Here is a 19,607-nt window from a genome sequence, read left to right as displayed (position 1 = left end):
CCACGTGCTTTTTAATCATTACCAGTCTGATAGGTGAAAAGTGGTAATCTGGAGCTTAGAATTTGTACTCTTCCCATGTATTTGAGTGAACATCTTGTTAAAAGCTTAAGGTCTGTTTATATTTCTTTTTTATAACCTTTGCCTTTTTTTCTGTTGATTTGATTTCATGGAAGGGAATTTGATCTTTGTGATACTATTTGAAAATAATTCCCTCCATTTTTCATTTATGTTTGATTTCCCCCTACTCCATGCAGATACTCATTTTTGAAATGAAGTGCTTCGATATATTTATTTCTGATTTCTGTGCATTGAGCCATTTTCCATCTTCAGGATTATACACAACCTCTTTTCCTTTCTTCTAATATATATATATATATATTTTTTTTTTTTTCTTTTTTTACTACTGTGTAATGTGTTATTTGCCCCAGGGGTACTGGTCTGTGAATTATCAGGCTTACATATTTCACAGCACTCACTGTAGCATATACCCTCCCCAATGTCCATAACCCAGCCACTCTCTCCCTACCCCCCTACCCCCCTACCCCCTGCAACCCTCAGTTTGTTTTGTGAGATTAAGAGTCTCTTGTGATTTGTCTCCTTCTCAATCCCATCTTGTTTCATTTTTTCCCTCCCTACCCCTCCCATGATCCCCCACCCTGCCTCTCAAATTCCTCATATCAGAGATCTCATATAATAATTGTTTTTCTCTAATTGACTAATTTTGCTAAGCATAATACTCTCTAGTTCCATCCACATCATTGCAAATGGCAAGATTTTGGGGGTTTTTTGATGGCTGCTTAGTATTCCATTGTATATATATATACCACATCTTCTTTATCCATTCATCTGTTGATGGACATCTAGGTTCTTTCCATAGTTTGGCTATTGTGGACATTGCTGCTATAAACATTCGGGTGCACATGCCCCTTTGGATCACTACATTTGTATCTTTAGGGTAAATACCCAGTAGTGTGATTGCTGGGTCATAGGGTAGCTCTATTTTCAACTTTTTGAGGAACCTCCATGCCGTACCTCCATGCAGTCATGCAGAGTGGCTGCAACAGCTTGCATTCCCACCAACAGTGTAGGAGGGTTCCCCTTTCTCCGCATCCTCGCCAACATCTGTCATTTCCTGACTTGTTAATTTTAGCCATTCTGACTGGTGTGAGGTGGTATCTCACTGTGGTTTTGATTTATATTTCCCTGATGCCGAGTGATGTTGAGCACTTTTTCATGTGTCTGTTGGCCATTTGGATGTCTTCTTTGCAGAAATGTCTATTCATGTCTTCTGCCTTGATTGGATTCTTTGTTCTTTGGGTGTTGAGTTTGATAAGTTCTTTATACATTTTGGATACTAGCCCTTTATCTCACATGTCATTTGCAAGTATCATCTCCCATCCTGTCGCTTGTCTTTTGATGTTGTTGACTGTTTCCTTTGCTGTGCAAAAGCTTTTTATCTTGATGAAGTCCCAATAGTTCATTTTTGTGCTTGTTTCCTTTGCCTTTGGAGATGTTTCTAGGAAGAAATTGCTGTGGCTGAGGTTGAAGAAGTTGCTGCCTGTGTTCTCCTCAAGGATTTTGATGGATTCCTGTCTCACATTGATGCCCTTCATCCATTTTGAGCCTATTTTCATGTGTGGTGTAAGGAAATGGTCCAGTTTCATTTTTCTGCATGTGGCTGTCCCACTTTCCCAGCACCATTTGTTGAAGAGACTGTCTTTTTTCCATTGGACATTCTTTCCTGCTTTGTCGAAGATTAGTTGACCATAGAGTTGAGGGTCTGTTTCTGGGCTTTCTATTCTGTTCCATTGATCTCTGTGTCTGTTTTTGTGCTAGTGCCATACTGTCTTGATAATGACAGCTTTGTATTAGAGCTTGAAGTCTGGAATTGTGATGCCACCAATTTTGATTTTCTTTTTCAACATTCATGCTCTTGCTATTCAGGGTCTTTTCTTGTTTCATATACATTTTAGGATTTTTTGTTCCATCTCTGTGAAAAAAGTTGATGGTATTTTGATAGGGATTGTGTTAAATATATAGATTGCTTTAGGCAGCATAGACATTTTCACAATATTTGTTCTTCCTATCCATGAACATGGAATGTTTTTCCATTTCTTTGTGTCTTCCTCACTTTCTTTCATGAGTACTTTCTTTGCCTCTTCGGTTAGGTTTATTCCTAGGTAGCTTATGGTTTTGGGTGCAGTTGTAAATGGGATCGAGTCCTTAAGTTCTCTTTCTTTTGTCTTGCTGTTGGTGTATAGAAATACAGCTACTTCTGTGCATTGATTTTATGTCCTGCAACTTTACTGAATTCCTGTATGAGTTCTAGCAGTTTTGGAGTGGAGTCTTTGGGTTTTCCACATAAAGTATCTTATCATGTGCAAAGAGTGAAAGTTTGACGACTTCTTTGCCAATTTGGATGCCTTTCATTTCTTTTTGTTGTCTGACTGGTGAGGCTAGGATTCTAATACTATGTTGAATAGCATTGATGATAGTGGACAGTCCTCCCGTGTTTCTGACCTTAGGGGAAAAGCTCTCAGCTTTTCTCCATTGAGAATGATATTCCTTGTGGGTTTTTCATAGATGGTTTTGATGATATTGAGGTATGTACCCTCTATGCCTACACTCTGTGAAGAGTTTTGATCAAGAAAGGATGCTGTACTTTGTCAAATGCGTTTTAAGCATCTATTGAGAAGATCCTATGATTCTTGATTTTTCTTTTATTAATGTCTTGTATCACATTGATTTGTGGATCTTGAACCAACCTTGCAGGCCAGGAATAAATCCCACTTGGTCATGGTGAATAATCCTTTTAATGTACTGTTGGATACTATTGGCTAGTATTTTGGTGAGAATTTTTGCATCCTTGTTCATCAGGGATATTGGTCTGTAATTCTTTTTGGTGGGGTTTTTGTCTGGTTTTGGGATCAAGGTAATGCTGGCCTCATAAACTGAGTCTCATAAAATATGTTTGGAAGTTTTCTTTCCATTTCTGTTTTTTGGAACAGTTTCAGGAGAATAGGTATTAATTCTTCCTACATGTTTGGTAGAATTCCCCTGGGAAGCCGTCTGGCCCTGGGCTCTTGTTTTTTGGGTGATTTTGGATGACTACTTCAATCTTCTTACTGGTTATGGGTCTGTTTAGGTTTTCTATTTCTCCTGCCTCAGTTTTGGTAGTTTATATGTCTCTGGGAATGCATCCATTTCTTCCAGATTGTCCAATTTGCTGGTGTATAGTTGTTCATAGTATGTTCTTAACAGTTGTTTGTATTTCGTTGGTGTTGGCTGTGATCGTTCCTCTTTCATTCATGATTTTATTAATTTGGGCCCTTTATCTTTTCTTTTTGATAAATCTAGCCAGGGTTTATCAATCTTAATGATTCTTTCAAAGAACCAGCTCCTAGTTTTGTTGATCTGTTCTACTGTTCTTTTGGTTTCTATTTCATTGATTTCTGCTCTGAACTTTATGATTTCTCTTCTAATGCTGGGTTTAGGCTTTCTTTGCTGTTTTCTCTCCGGCTCCTTTAGGAGTAGGGTTGGATTGTGTATTTGAGACCTCTCTTATTTCCTGAGAAAGCCTTGCATTACTATATACTTTCCTCTCAGGACTGCCTTTGTTGTGTCCCAAAGAGTTTAGACAGTTGTGTTTTCATTTTCATTTGTTTCCATGAATTTTTAAAATTCTTCTTTAATTTCCTGGTTGACCCATTCATTCTTTAATAGGATGCTCTTTAGCCTCCATGTATTTGAGTTCTTTCCAAATTTCCTCTTGTCATTAAGTATTAGTTTCAGAGCACTGTGGTCTGAAAATATGCCAGGAACGATCCCAGTCTTTTGGTACTGGTTGAGACCTGATTTGTGACCCAGAATGGGATCTATTCTGGAGAATGTTCTATGTGCACTAGAGAAGAATGTGTATTCTGTTGTTCTGGGATGGAATGTTCTGAATATATCTGTGATGTCCATCTGGTCCAGTGTGTCATTTAAAGCCTTTATTTCCTGGGGCGCCTGGGTGGCTCAGTGGGTTAAGCCTCTGCCTTTGGCTCAGGTTATGATCTCAGGTCCTCGGATCGAGCCCTGCTGAGCAGAGAGCCTGCTTACCGCCCCCTCTCTGCCTACTTATGATCTCTCTCTCTCTCTCTGTCAAATAAATAAATAAAATCTTTAAAATAAAAATAAAGCCTTTATTTCCTTGTTGATCTTTTGCTTAGATGATCTGACCATTTCAGTGAGGGGGCTGTTAAAGTCCCTACTATTATTGTATTATTGTTGATGTGTTTCTTTGATTTTGTTATTAATTGTTTTATATAATTGACTGCTCCTATGTTAGGGGCATAGATATTTAAAATTGTTAGATCTTCTTGTTGAACAGACCCTTTAAGTATGATATAGTGTCCTTCCTTATCTCTTATTATATTCTTTGGCTTAAAATACAATTTATCTGATATAAGGATTCCCACCCTAGCTTCTTTTGATGTCCATTAGCATGCTAAATTATTTTCCACCCCCTCACTTTAAATCTGGAGGTGTCTTTGGGTCTAAAATGAGTTTCTTGTAGACAGCATATCGATGGGTCTTATTTTTTATCCATTCTAACACCCTGTGTCTTTTGATTGGGGCATTTAGCGCATTTATATTCAGGGTAACTATTGAAAGATATGAATTTAGTGCCGTTGTATTATCTGTAAGGTGACAGTTACGTATATTGTTTCTGTTCCTTTCTGGCCCATTACTTTTAGGCCCTCTCTTGGCTTAGAGGACCCCTTTCAGTATTTCCTGTAGGGCTGGTTTGGTGTTTGCAAATTCTTTTAAATTTTTTTGTCCTAGAAGCTTTTTATCTTTCCTTCTATTTTCGTGACAGCATAGCTGGATATAGTGTTCTTGTCTGCATATTTTTCTTGTTTAATGCTCTGAATACATCATGCCAGTCCTTTCTGGCCTGCCAGGTCTGTGTGGATAGGTCTGCTGTCAATCTATTATTTCTACCATTGTATGTTAGAGACCTCTTGTCCTGAGCTGCTTTCAGGATTTTCTCTTTGTCACTGAGACTTGTAAGTTTTACTATTAGATGATGGGGTGTGGACCTGTTTTTATTGATTTTGATGGGGGTTCTCTGTGCCTCCTGGATTTTGATGCTTGTTCCCTTTGCCATATTATGGAGATTCTCTATTTTATAATTTGCTCCAGTATACCTTCCTCCTCTCTCTCTTTCTTCTTCTTCTGGGATCCCAATTGTTCTAATACTGTTTCATCTTATGGTATCACTTATCTCTCGAATTCTCCCCTTGTGGTCCAGTAGTTGTTTGTCTCTCTTTTTCTCAGCTTCTTTATTCTCCATCATTTGGTCTTCTGTATCACTAATTCTCTCTTCTGCCTCATTTATCCTAGCAGTAAGAGCCTCCATTTTTTATTGCACCTCATTAATAGCTTTTTTGATTTCAACTTCGTTAGATTTAGTTCTCTAGAAAGGGGTTCACTAGTGTCTTCCATGCTTTTTCGAGCCCAGCTAGCACCTTGATAATCATCATTCTGAACTCTACTTCTGACATATTGCTGTCTGTATTGATTAGGTCCATAGCCATCGATACTGCCTTTTGTTCTTTTTTGTGGTGTTTTTCTGCCTTGTTATTTTATCCAGATAGGAATAGATGAATGAGTGAACAAAATACTAAAAGGGTAGCAACAACCCCAGAAAAATATACACTATATTTTTGGAGACTCCAAACGGGGTCGTGTGCCAGAGATAGAAATGCTCCATCACAGCCTGTGAGCTTGGAGTGGGGCTGGAGACCAGGGAGATAGGAGGGAAATATCATCAAATCAGAAGAGACCTGAATCTGGGGGGAGAAGATAGGGGGAAAAAAAGAAAAAAATATATATATTAGACTGGTCAATAGAACAGAGCCACATACTTGATTTTGGGTATATTTTGGTTTGTTAGAAGAAACTACCTCCCAAAATTTTAAAGAAAGGAAAACTTATATATAAAAATAAGGGTAAACATGATGAAGGGATGGAATATGAGTGTAAAGATGAAAATTTTAAAAAGGGCGACTGTGTGGCTCAGTCATTAAGTGTCTGCCTTCAGCTCAGGTCATAATCCCAGGGTCCTGGGATCGAGGCCCACATTGGGCTCCCTGCTCAATGGGAGGCCTGCTTCTCCCTCTCCCACTCCCACTGCTTGTGTTCCCTCTCTCTCTGTGTCTCTTTGTCAAATAAATAAAATCTTTAAAAAAAATTTCTAAAAAAGGAATTGGTAAGAAGTTGGTTGAAAAAGAAAAAAAAAAAAGAGGAAGGAATGATCAGGCTGGGGACTAGAACAAAGTCATGTACTAGATTTAGGGTATATTTTGATCTGTTAGAAGAAATTGTATCCCAGAATTTCAAAAGAAAAAAGAACCTATATGTATACAAAAAATAAGGTTACATACAATGAAGGGATAAAATATGACTATAACAATGAAGATTACAAAAGATTTTTAAAAAGGTTTTGATAAGATAAAATAGTTAAAAAACATTAAAATAGGAAAGAGGATAAATTAAAAAAATAGAATAAGAAAAAAATAAAATTATTATTTTTAAAGATTTTATTTATTTATTTGACAGGGAGAGATACAGGGAGAGAGGGAACACAAGCAGGGGGAGTGGGAGAGAGAGAAGTAGGCCTCCCGTCGAGCAGGGAGCCCAATGCGGGCCTCGATCCCAGGACCCTCTATCATGAGCTGAGCCAAAGGCAGACACCCAACCACTAAGCCACCAAGGTGACCCCTAGAAAAAATTAAATTAAAAAAAAATTAAGTTAGAAAGACTAAAGGATTATGGGAAAAAAACCATGAATTCTATAGTTGCTTTCCTGTAGCTCTGGAGTTCATAGTTCCTTTAGCTCTGGTGAACTTGGTCTCAGCTGGATGTTTTTGCTGATCCTCTGGGGGAGGGGCCTGTTGTAGTGATTCTCAAATGTCTTTGCCCGAGGCGGAATTGCACCCCCCCCTTGCCAGTTCTGGTTCACTCTTGGCAGCTTTTGTTCCCTGACCACTTTCCGTACAGATTTGGAGGATGGGAATGAAAATGGTGGCCTCCCATTCTCCGGCCCCGTAGGAGCTGAGAGCTTGGGGCCCCACTCCTCAGTGCGCCCTCAGAGAAAAGCAGTCAATCCCTCCTATCTCCCTGGTCCCCAGCCCCACTCCAAGCTCATAGGCTGTGATGGAGCATTTCTATCTCTGGCACATGACCCTGTTTGGAGTCTCTAAACACAGCCAATTCCTGCCATGCGCTCCCGCCCCACTCCTCCCTGGGGAAGAAGGAGGAGTTCTTTCTAGATCTGCCACTTGTGGGGTCCCTGATGGAAGAGCAGTGGCCCAGCTGTGCCTTGGATCACAGTTTAAGATAACCCAGAGATGAGAGCTCACTCCTTGGCTCCGGCTCTGTCTCTGGAGCCAGCTTCCCTGCTCAGATACCTGACAGGTCTGCCACACTCAGACACTCTGGTCTTCTTGTGACCTGAGTCCTGAAGGGTCCTGAGTCTGCACTGTCCCCTCAAGGGCTCCATCCCCGCTTAGCCTTTAGAGCAGTGTCCCTCAATGGAGCAGACTTCCAAAAGTTCTGATTTTGGGTTCCTCTGCTCTCTCACTTGCTGGGAGCTGGCCCTTCCCCCAACGGTCTATCTTCCTGGAGCTTCAGATTCACTTCTCTGTATGTCCTGCCTTCCGGAAAGTGGTTGATTTTCTATTCTTAGAATTGTTACTCTTCTTTTGTTCTATCTCCTGTTGAGTTTGTAGGTGTTCGGAATGGTTTGATGACTATGTAGCTGAATTCCTGAGACTTGATGATATTTCAGTCTCCTACTCCTCCGCCATCTTGCTCCTCCCCCTCCTCTTCTAGTATTCTTTCTTTTTTTAAAAAGATTTTATTTATTTATTTGACAGAGATCATACGTAGGCAGAGAGGCAGGCAGAGAGAGAGGGGAAAGCAGGCTCCCTGCCGAGCAGAGAGCTCGATGCAGGGCTTGATCCCAGGACCCCGGGATTATGACCTGGGCCGAAGGCAGAGGCTTTAACTCACTGAGTCACCCAGGTGCCCCTCTTCTCGTATTCTTTTTTTTTTTTTTTTTAAAGATTTTATTTATTTACTTTACAGAGAGAGAGAGAGAGAGAGAGATCACAAGTAGGCAGAGAGGCAGGCAGAGAAAGAGGAAGGGAAGCAGGCTCCCTGCTGAACAGAGAGCCCGATGCAGGGCTCGATCCCAGGACCCTGAGACCATGACCTGAGCCGAAGGCAGCAGCTTAACCCACTGAGCCACCCAGGCGCCCCCTCTTCTCCTATTCTTATGGCCCACGTTTTCACACTGAAATCTTTCATTCGTTAGGAACTTATTTTGGTATAAAATATGAGGTAAGGAACTAATTTAATTTGTAATTTTATTATGGACTTAACTCCCACTTTTATCATTAGTTTACTTTTCAGAATTTCTTGGTTATATTTTTCTCTTGAAATTTAGAATTGTCAACTTCTCTCAAGAAAATCCCTTTGGTATTTTTATTGGGCTAATATTAATAGATTAAGGGTTGTCATGGTGAATTTTAAACTAAATGTTTAAATTTATCTTTAGGTTACTCAGCAGTTAGAGAATATCTGTCTACGGATCATTGATCTTGTTTTACAGAAACATGTAATTGGTAAGTCAACGATAGAGTGAAAAGGTAAACTGATATTCTTCAATTTGGTGAACTTAAAGTACACTTTTAGCCCTTCAAATTCAACAATATGGATAATTTTGAGGAAAAAAAGCTTGCATTCTCTTCTGTTTCTGGATATACTTTCTAGTATTAGATATCTGTGTTTTCATTTAGGGAAAAATTTAATACATCCAATAAAGAATTTTTGTCCTTGAATTTTTAAAGGACAGAGAACTTTAAGTTTTTACATTTTTAGAAAGGAAGAACTGGAATGAGATTTAGGTGAGGTTACTTTACTCTGGAATTGAAAAATGTGAAATGACAGACCTATGTCCAATCAGAAGTATGAAATGATTGTTGTTCTGTTATATTATAGTGCCTGACTTCTGAATAGAATGAGTAACTACTAGAATCAGGATGTTACAGACTGATGGGGAATTTGTAGAGGAGGCTTGTTTTTCCGTATATCCAAGCATTTTGAAGGTGGCAGCCCCAAGTCATGTGGGCATGTATACACTAAAGAGGCGGCCTCTATAGTGTGCAAACAGAGGTGGAAGAGAAGTAGGTGACTGTTTAAGACCAGTTGTCTCTCAGCTTTTTATCATTCATACCATTAGTAACAAATTAAGCATGCACTTCTAATATAGGTGGATAATATTTGAATGCATATTGTAGGCAATATACATATGTTAGCAAATTACATTTACATCCATAAAAATAGAAATGTAAAAGGATGGGATTAAACATCTATATACATAAAGTATTGTAATACATTATTTTCCCTCCTGAGTGGATTATCTTGTACACTTCTGAGGGTACCTCCTCCTTCCTTGAAATCATTGCTTTAAAGCACTAGTTCTCAAACTTTGGGGTGCATAAAGAATTCCCTGGAACCAGTTAAAATGACATATCTGGACCATAACCCTAGAGATTCTGATAAGCAAAAAATATATTCACTGATCCCCTTATTCATGGAAGAGATTGTAACTGAAGATTCTCCATTTAAATTTAAAGTAAAGTAACCCTGAGGAGTGAAATCATGCAGTAAGGCAAAGAGAAATAGTTTATACCAGCCTTCTAATCTGCCTAAACCAGCTGTTTGATTTGAGCAATTCCAACATCAGCATGTTAAGGAAATGGGCTGAGTTTTGGATGCAGTGGGTAGAGGAGAAAGCATGGCCCCAATTCCTGTCTGATATCCCATCCCTAGCCCTAAAGTGATGGATGGTCTTTTTACATTTTTAGCTGTAATGTAATGTTAATGGCCCATTTTTTTTCTTTCTTTATTTTTTAAAGATTTTATTTATTTATTTGACAGAGAGAGACAGTGAGACAGGGAATATAAGCAGGGGAGTGGGAGAGGGAGAAGTAGGCTTCCCGCTGAATAGGGAGCCTGATGTGGGGCTCAATCCCAGGACCCTGGGATCATGACCTGAGCTGAAGGAAGACGTTTAATGACTTAGCCACCCAGGCACCCTGTTAGTGGCCCATTTTGAACTGATATTTGGCCATACAGGATCTTAGATTAAAAAAAAAAATGTTATGTATATTCTGTAAGATGTCATGGGATGACTCTGTTATTCCAGGACCTTTACCCCAGCAGCCTGACTTCATTTGTTTCCATGGTCTACTCTCTTTCCATTGTCCCACTTCCCTCTTTTCCCTGGCCTGTTTTCATTGCTAATTTACTCCTAAAATTTCATTTATTATTAGAAGCCAGGATTGACTGTTACTGCTTCAACTGTTTTATCTTACACAGGGAGTCAAAGTCAGTACAACCATCCTTCCCCAACAGTTAGTCTTCTTGGTTGAGAATAGTTGAAATATCTTTTGGTGCATTCAGGTGTAAATGGAATTTAGCTCACTGAACCCATGGGGAGACTGGAGTTGACTGGAGCCAGCAGGACTGTGCCTGGGTAGTGGTCTGCTGAGGAGACCTCTTGGGGTCCTGTACTGCTGTCCACCGCAGTCAGACTCCAGTATGGCCACGAAAAGTAATCTGCAACAGCTTTGCGCTTTCTCATTTCTCTATCAAGTTTCAAAGACCTGGTCTTCAGCATCAGGGTGGCTGGGTCTTGCACACATGCTGAAGCTGTCACGGGTGTACAAGGAAATCTTGGCCACATTTCTGTCTTTAGGCTTCATGTTAGGAAGAGGCATTTGCTCTCCTTTCATCATATGCAAAGTGTGGGATGGTGATAAACAGAACTTTCAGATATTTCATATTCAGATAGTGCTGCTTTTCAAGTGATTGTCTTATGTAACAAATTATTTCCCAATATCTGTGATTTCCAGATTGCTCTTGGTAAGGCAAGTATCTGTCTACTAGCTTTTGAATATGTTGTTTTAAATAATGTTACAAAAAAACTCCAAATGCTCCCAGGGTTAATATTAGTTTCTTTTATTTTTTTAAAGATTTAAAAAGTTTTTTTGAGAGAGAGAGCGCACAAGTTGCAGGGCAGTGCAGAGGGGGAGGGAGAGAGAGAATTTTAAGGAGGCACCACGCTCAGCACAGAGTCTGATGTAGGACTCAATCTTACGACCCTGAGATTGTGACCTGAGCCAAAAGGAAATCAAGAATCTGATGTTTAACGCACTGAGCCACCCAGGTGTACCTAGTACCTTTTAAAAAGGAGGGAAAAAAACCTTTGAAGTTAAAAGACTTTTGCTTAGTGACGTGGTAGGATTTATTTGAAAATTTTGTATTGAGAATTGTGTTTTCTCATTGTGTGTTTAGATATGATTTCCTTTTGACAGAGGGTGATAACAAAGACATATCTACAAATATAAGAGCATTCCTTTGGATTTTTTATAGTGGGTATAATTGTCTTGTAAATTGACAAAATACGGTCCAGAATATAGTTTGTAAATATATGTGAGGCTGGAAGATATTTTAGCCTAGCATAATTAAGCTTCCCGAAGAATATTAATTATTTATAATTTAAAAATTCTGTGCATGAGAGATAGACAACAGTCTCTTTCTTCTTGTATCCATTTCTGATATAACTTTAGAAGTATAAACTATATTTTATTTATTACACAGTATCAAAAATATACATATTCCTGGGAAGCCTGTGTGGCTTAGTCAGTTAAGCATCTGTCTTCATCTCAGGTCATGATCCCAGGGTGCTGGGATTGAGTCCTTCATGGGACTCCTTGCTCAGCAGGGAGCCTGTTCTCCCTCTGCCTCTGCCTGCCACTCTCCCTGCTTGTGCTCTCTCTCTCTGACAAATAAATCAAGTCTTAAAAAAAATACACACACACACACACACACACACACACACACACACACAGATTTCCAGTATTATGGGTGAGTTTAGCAAAAACAAATTTTTGTGCCATCTGACTGGGTAGGGGGCAGATCTTGGTAAGAAAGGGAAGGTGGCAAATAGAGGTAGCTGAAGATGGGAATGCCGATGAGGGGGTGCTCGATGTATGTTATGTGTGAGAGGAATGTATGCGAGTGGATAACCTAAATCTTCCTATCTGTGGTCTCTGTGGTTAACTTTTGCTCTTTTTTAGCATTCTAACTAGAGATTTTCTTCCTTCTAGAATTCTATGAAGAAATTCTTTCACTGGCATATAGTTTAACCTGCCATGGTATTTCCCCTCAGATGTGGCAGCTGCTAGGTATATTATATGAGGTTTTTCAGCAGGATTGTTTTGAATACTTTACAGGTATGGCTTTGACCATCTAACATTTTTGCTTTTCTATGTCTAGACATTATTTCCTTTGGCTGTTGACATAAAGACTCACATGATTCCACTACTAATTAGAAAATCCTTGTTCTTTCCCTGTTGAGTAAAGGGTGGTGCTATCGGAGCAGTGTTTTGCAGCTTCAGGAATACAGGCAGTAGAAGGGGGACTGTTTCCTGTTGTATCTTAAATCAGTTTGCAGTCAGCACATATACCCATACGTTAATTGAATTACTATTTTCTGAATGCTGTCTATATTCCCAGAACTGTTCTAAGCATAGCAGTGTAGCAGTGAGCAAAATAGTGCGTGCTTTTTTGACGCTTCCCTTCTAGTTGGGTGGGGGGAACGGGGAAGGTGGGGAGCACACAGACAAGCAAGAAAATATACAGTTTGTCAAATGGTGATGACTCCTATGGAGAAAAAGACAAAAATTGAGAACAATCACTATAATAAAAGATGAGCATTTTAATCTTTCTGATCCACATCTTCCTCGTCTAGGAAGAGCAGATCTGTCACTGTTGTTACTAGCATTTTGTGGTTGTGAGGGAAGATAGTAATGTGTGGGTGCTACAGAATGTGGTTTCAGTGGGAATAATTTATTTCTATTCTTGTCACTCAAGTCTCATTGGGCTTTTGAATTTTTTTTCCAGATATGATGCCTCTCCTGCACAATTATGTGACAATAGATACAGATACTTTATTATCTAATCCAAAGCATTTAGAAATACTTTTTACAATGTGTAGAAAGGTAAGTGTGTCCTAATCAGTTGTTATAATGGTTCTTACTAATGTTTAAGTGTTTTACTTCAGGACACTCTTTCAGTTTGTTTCTTATACCTTAGTTCTGTATTGATTTCAACATTTGCTTTTTCAATATTTGCTATTTTTTATTTTCTAATAGACCTTGGAATTATAATTTGATAGTTTTTTATTGTGTGTTGTGCTTAAGACTATTTGCCATTTTTATTTATTAATTTTAAAATTTTTATTTATTTTATTTTTAAAAAATCTATTCATCTGTTGGAAAGAGAGCAGGGGGGCGGGGCAGAGGGAGAGGGACAGAGCACATCGCCAGCAGATTCCTTGCCAGTGTGGGGGCTTGATACCATGATCCTGAGATCATGACCTGAGCTGAAATCAAGAGTCTGAGGCTTAACTGACTGAGCCACCCAGGCGCCCCTTATTTATTTATTTATTTTTTTAAAAGGTTTATTTTATTTTAGAGAGAGAGAGAGAGAGGATGCAGGGTGGTGGGGACAGAGGGAGAGAGAGAGGATCCCAAGCAGACTTCATGCCAAGCATACAGCCTGATATAGGGCTCGATCTCATGACACCAAGATAATGACCTGAACTGAAACAGAGTCAAATGCTCAACCATCTGAGCCACCCAGGCACTCCTGACATTTGCCACTTTTATAGCTGTGCACTTTATAATGTTTAGGGTAAATAATTTTATTTATGTTTTTTCTTTCAAAAATGCAAACTTGCTACTTGATTCAAGACAAGTGCTAAAAAACCAATAACAGAAAAGCAAAATGCTAAGAAAATAACCACAGTTTATCAATCACTGATTTTTTAATTGAATATGTATATTGGAAAACACTAGATATATATTTTTTGAATATAAATAATATAAGATAGAAAAATTGGAATAGTTGGAAAAACGGCATCATTTAGCTCAGTCCAAGAGGATTTATTAGCCATATACTGGCTACTGTTATATTTACATACAAACAGGATTGTCTACTATTCTGTCTTTGTCACAGGTTAGATTTCGCCCTCTGTTGGTAATATCGTAGAATCATTGTTGAATATAAATAATGTTTTCCTTCTCCGTTAGGTGAATATTTATACGTACATAAATATAAAACTGCATTGCATAGAGGTGCCAGATACTTAAATTTGGCCTTGGGTGTAAAATATCTAGTGTACAGCCTGTCTTCCTCACTAGAGGAGATGTGTGCTGAGATGTTAAGAGCTCTGAACTGATAAATCAGTGCATCTGATTCAGGTCTCAGTTCGGTTGTAAAGAGCCTGGAGATTTGGGGAGGTCACTAAGTTTCATCACATATAAACTGAAGGAGTAGAATCATGATTTTTTAAAAAAGATTTTATTTATTTATTTGACAGACAGAGATCACAAGTAGGCAGAGAGATAGGGGGAAGCAGGCTCCCCGCTGAGCAGCGAGCCTGATGTGGGGCTCGATCCCAGGACCCTGAGATCATGACCTGAGCCAAAGGCAGAGGCTTAACCCATTGAGCCACCCAGGCGCCCTAGAATCATGATTTTTGAAGACCCATTTAGGTCTGTAATAAATAACCTAGCTTATTAAATCATAATCACTTGGCAATCTTTAGTATCCTCTCCTAAGTGGAGACCATTGCTAGTGAGGGAAAAGGGAAGAGAAAGCAGCAGGCAGAAAATGTAACAGTCCTACACCCATTAGTACAGCTGCTCTGTATTATAGCAGCTGGGGTAAAAGCAATGTTCATGGTTATGGCCTTAGACTTATCAAGTGGTGAAAATATACGTCATAATTTTGGTTTTTATTAATAGCTAATACTTACTGAATTCTTACTATATATGAGGTATTTCCCAAGTACTTTATACATACTAACTTACTTTATCTTTACAACATTATGAGGAAACTATCACATTTTGGTCAAAGGGGAGACTGAGGCACAATTTTTGGCATCATGCCTGAGGCAAATTGTCCTAAGTCACAGAACTAGTCTACATCGGAGCCATATTTGAAGCCAGGTAATCTGGCTCTAGAGTCCATTTTTAAAATTACCAAAATATATTTTGTTTTTTTCTCTTTCTGGAGGTAGGGACTAAAATCAACCAACCAACCAACCAAGAAAAAACCCAAGTAAATGCAATTTGGGGCAAAGGGAGTGATTTTTTTTTTTTTCTTTCTGTATTCTACAACCCTATCATGTAAGTATATTATTATCCTCCTTTTACAGATGGGGACAGTAAGACACAGAGGTTAATTAGCTTTTTTAAAAGCACAGATAAGTGTCAGAGTGGGAATTTGAACGAAGACATTCTGGTTCCATAGCTCATTCACATTTAGAATCTAGATGTAGATATATTATCCTAAGAGGTAGAATTTTAAATTTTATGTAAATAGGGTTGATTTTTGGCTTTGCCAGCTACCTGCTTGTGATTCAGTTCACTGATCCATCTGTTTTTGTTTCCAAAATTTTATAGCTGTCTTCTTTTTTCCTTTTCTCTGTCTTTGTGGATTTATGCCTCTAAAACCTCTTTATTATCATTTTAATAGTCTTTTGGGAAGTAATAAAATTAAATGGGAATGTTCAATCTGTCTTCTTTATCAAGAATTTCTTTTTAATTCAGTTTTCTTAAGTTGTATTTGTCTAGGAAGTTATCCAATTCATCTGAGCTTTCAAATATGTAAGGGATATAATGTTCTCCGTAGTATTTGCTTATTTTAATCTCATTAAAATCTTATTTTAATCTAATTTACCTGTATTTATGTCTTTTTCAATTCTAATATTTTTATAATTTTGCTTTCTACTCTTTAAGAATAATTCTGACAAAAGTCCATTTTGTTGTCTTTATTTAATGAGTCTGTCTTTTGTTTCTCTCTGTTACCTCTTTTTGTCTGTATTTTTAATTTCTGTCTCCTGTTTAGGTTAAGTCTGTTCTTTTTCTTGTAGCTTATGTTTGGACTCTTATTAATTTTTCCATATTTTCTTATTTCCAATATGAGCATGGCTCTACTCTATAAATCTCTCTTCTGAGAACCTTACTGTAAGGCAATTATATTCCAAATTTTATGTATGAACATGTGCATTGTAAAATTATTTATAATAGTAGAAATATAGAATTAACAATAGAGGAATGGTCTGGTAAACTATTAAACTTATGTACTGTAATACTTACAGTCCTAAATGATTATAACATCCATGGGAAATGTTTGTAGTTATAAAAATCCATATGGAGAAATTAAAAGGTGTGTGATAGTAAATTATGACAAAAATAAACTCAAAATAAATAAAACTACAGGGTTTGTTTCATTGTTTAAATGAAAGGTTTTTAAGAATTTCTTTTGATTTCATTTTATTGTTTTGTTGCCTTTAAAGGGAATCTTTTCTTATCTGGACATTTAACTCATATAGCTTACTTTATTATAATTGTGGTGATTGCAATGCTGGGCTTGATCCTAGGACCCTGGGATCATGACCCGAGCTGAAGGCAGACACTTAACTGACCGAGCCACCTAGATGCCCCCAAGCTATGATTCCTGAATTTTTATGGGATATTTGCTTCCTGTAGACTCAAGTTAAATTCTATACAATGGTGTTCACTGCTGAGCTGAATTGTAATTACTGTAGGTTCTATGTGGAGATGCAGGAGAAGATGCAGAATGTCATGCAGCCAAACTTCTTGAAGTCATCATTCTTCAGTGCAAAGGAAAGGGAATTGATCAGGTAATACATGTATGGAAAGGTTGTACTGGATGTTTATATTGAAAATTTACATGCTTGAATGATTTTTGTTTATATGATGGTAGAAAATTAAAAAGATAGCTTGTGGTTTGTGCTTGCTGGTACAAATCCTATTTAAATGACAAAAATACTCATGCAGTTTGAAAATTGCACCTTGCATTCTAGTTGAGAAAGAAATAAACAGGAAATGTAATAATTTAAGAGGCTGTCAAGCAAATCATGAAGAAGATAAATATGTAAATTTTACTCAACAGGTTTTCCAGAGATCTTCATTCTCCCTTTGCTTTTATGGATTCTCTTGAGATGTTCTCAGATATCTTCTTTAAACCAGAATTGAAGATACTGTGCAAAAAAGAAAAAGTTTCTTTTACTGATTAAAAAAAAAAGCACTATACATTTTCAACAAAGATTAATTTGACGTTTGATATAATCATGATGTGATAGTTACTGAGAAAAGTGTTGAAGTGTTAAAGTGAAATTGTGGAGTTATCTTTTTTCTTTCATTCTATAACTTTTGCTCCGTGTACTTTTTAAAATAGCTTTATTGAGCTATAATTCACATACCATATATTTCACTCCTTTACAGTGTACATACTTACGTGGATTTTAGTATAGTCACAGAATCATGCAACTATTATGACGGTTTTAGAGCATTCCCTCATTACTCCCCAAAGAACTCCATACCCAGAAGTAATTACTTCTCATTTCCCCTTAACACTCACCCCCCAGCCTAGGCAACCATTATTCTACTTTCTTATTTAGAGATTTGCCTATTCTAGACATTTCTTTCTTTTTTTTTTTTTTTTAAGATTTTATTTATTTATTTGACAGAGAGAGACACAGCTAGAGAGGGAACACAAGCAGGGGGAGCGAGAGCGGGAGAAACAGGCTCCCTGCTGGATCCAGGACCCTAGGATCATGACCTGACCCAAAGACAGATGCTTAAGGACTGAGCCACCAAGGTGCCCCTATTCTAGACATTTCATATAAACAGGATCATGTGGTCCTTTGCGAATGACTTTTCTCACTTAGCATAATGTTTTAAGGGTTCATCCATGTATGAGTATGTATACTAGTACTTCATTTCTTTTTATTGCTAAATATTCCATTGGGTGGATATGTCACATTTATTTTAGCTATTCATCAGTTGATGGACTTTTGGATTATTTCCACTTTTTTTAAATTATTATTTTTTAAAAATAAGTTCCATGCCCAGTGTGGGGCTTGAACTCACAACTCTGTAATTAGGAGAGCTCTACCAACTAAAACAGCCAGGTTCCCCTGATTATTTCCTCTTTTGACTTTTATGAATAATGTTATGAACATTTGTATGCAGATCTTTCTGTGGACATGTTTTCATTTCTCTTGGTATGTATTTATGAGTGGTAATTCTATGCTTAACCATTTGAGGACCTGCCACACTGTTTCTCCAGAGCAGCTGCACCATTTCCCAGTCCTACTAGCAGTGAATGGGAGTTCCAGTTTGTCTGTATCCTCATCAGCTCTTACTTTGTCTTTTTGTTATATCTGTCCTTACAGATGTGAAGTAGTATCTTGTTTTGATTAGCATTTGCTTGATAGCTAATGATGCTGAGCATCTTTCATATGGCCATTTGTTTATCTTTTTTTGGAGAAATGTCTATTCAGATTCTTTGTTCATTTTAATTGGGTTGTTTACTATTGAGTTATAGAAGTTATTTATAGATTCTGAATTCAAGTCCATTATCAGATATACAGTTTGCAAAAATTTTCTCCCATGGGGCACCTGGGTGGCTTAGTAAAAGTTTTCTCCCAATTTGTGAATTGTCTTACCACTTTCTTAACAGTGTCCTTTGAAGCAGTTTTTAATTTTGATGCCCAGTTTATCTTTTTTCTTTTGCTGTTTGTGGTTTCTGTTACATTTAAGAACCCATTGCTAAATCTGAGTCCACGAAGATTTCCTTCTTTCATCTTCTGAGCATTATAGTATCCTGAGCTTATAGTATTAGCTGTAATATTTAAGTCCTTAATTCATTTCGAGTTAATTTTTCTGTGTGGCATGAGGAAGGGGTTTAAATTCATTATTCTGCACGTGGATAGAAAGTTGTCTCAGTACCATTTGTTGAAAAAGCTATTCTTTCCCTATTGAATTGTCTTGGCACCCTTGTCAAATGCATTGACTATAAATGTGAGGATTTATTTTTGGACTCTCATCTGATTAATTTTTTAATCCTTAATCCAGGACTATACCGTCTTTATTATAACTTGGTAGTAAGTTTTGAAATTAGGAAGTTTGAGTCTTCTAGTTTTGTTCTTTTGTAAGATTGTTTTGGCTATTCTGGGTCCCTTGAGTTTCCATATGAAATTTAGGATCAGCTTGTCAGATCCAGCAAGGAAGTCAGCTGGCATTGTGTTGAGTCTGTAGATCACACTGGGACATGTTGCCAGGGCTCAATCCCATGTCCATGAGATCACCATCCGAGCAGAATCAAGAATCAGACACCCAACTGACTGAGCCACCCAGGTGCCCCAAGGTGTTTGTATTTTTGAATCTAAAGTGTGTTTCCTATAGATAGCATTTGGTTGAATCTTGTTTTCTTGCTTTTTTTTTTTTTTTAAAATCCAATGAGACATTCTCTCCTTTTGATTGTTTATCTACTGATATTTAATATAGTTATGATGCATGGATTTAGTCTGCTATTTTATTTTTTTGTCTTATTTTTGTTCCCGTTTTTTTTTATTGCTTTCTTTTGAAATAAGTAAATACTTTGAAATA

General features: G+C 37.7%; 1 protein-coding gene across 2 annotated transcripts in view; it reads left to right on the top strand.

The window, feature by feature from the left end:
• Positions 1-19,607, top strand: part of IPO8 (importin 8) — an 88,162-nt gene that overhangs the window by 43,817 nt on the left and 24,738 nt on the right. For both annotated transcript variants that reach the window (XM_047739648.1, XM_047739647.1), the window contains 4 exons: positions 8,609-8,675; positions 12,228-12,353; positions 13,024-13,121; positions 16,739-16,834. In XM_047739648.1, coding sequence (XP_047595604.1) covers positions 8,609-8,675; positions 12,228-12,353; positions 13,024-13,121; positions 16,739-16,834 — 387 coding nt within the window. The remainder of the gene's footprint in view (positions 1-8,608; positions 8,676-12,227; positions 12,354-13,023; positions 13,122-16,738; positions 16,835-19,607) is intronic.

Source organism: Lutra lutra, chromosome 8 (genome assembly GCF_902655055.1).
Source record: "Lutra lutra chromosome 8, mLutLut1.2, whole genome shotgun sequence".
Taxonomy (NCBI): Eukaryota; Metazoa; Chordata; class Mammalia; order Carnivora; family Mustelidae; genus Lutra; species Lutra lutra.
This window is presented reverse-complemented; position numbering and strand designations above follow the sequence as displayed.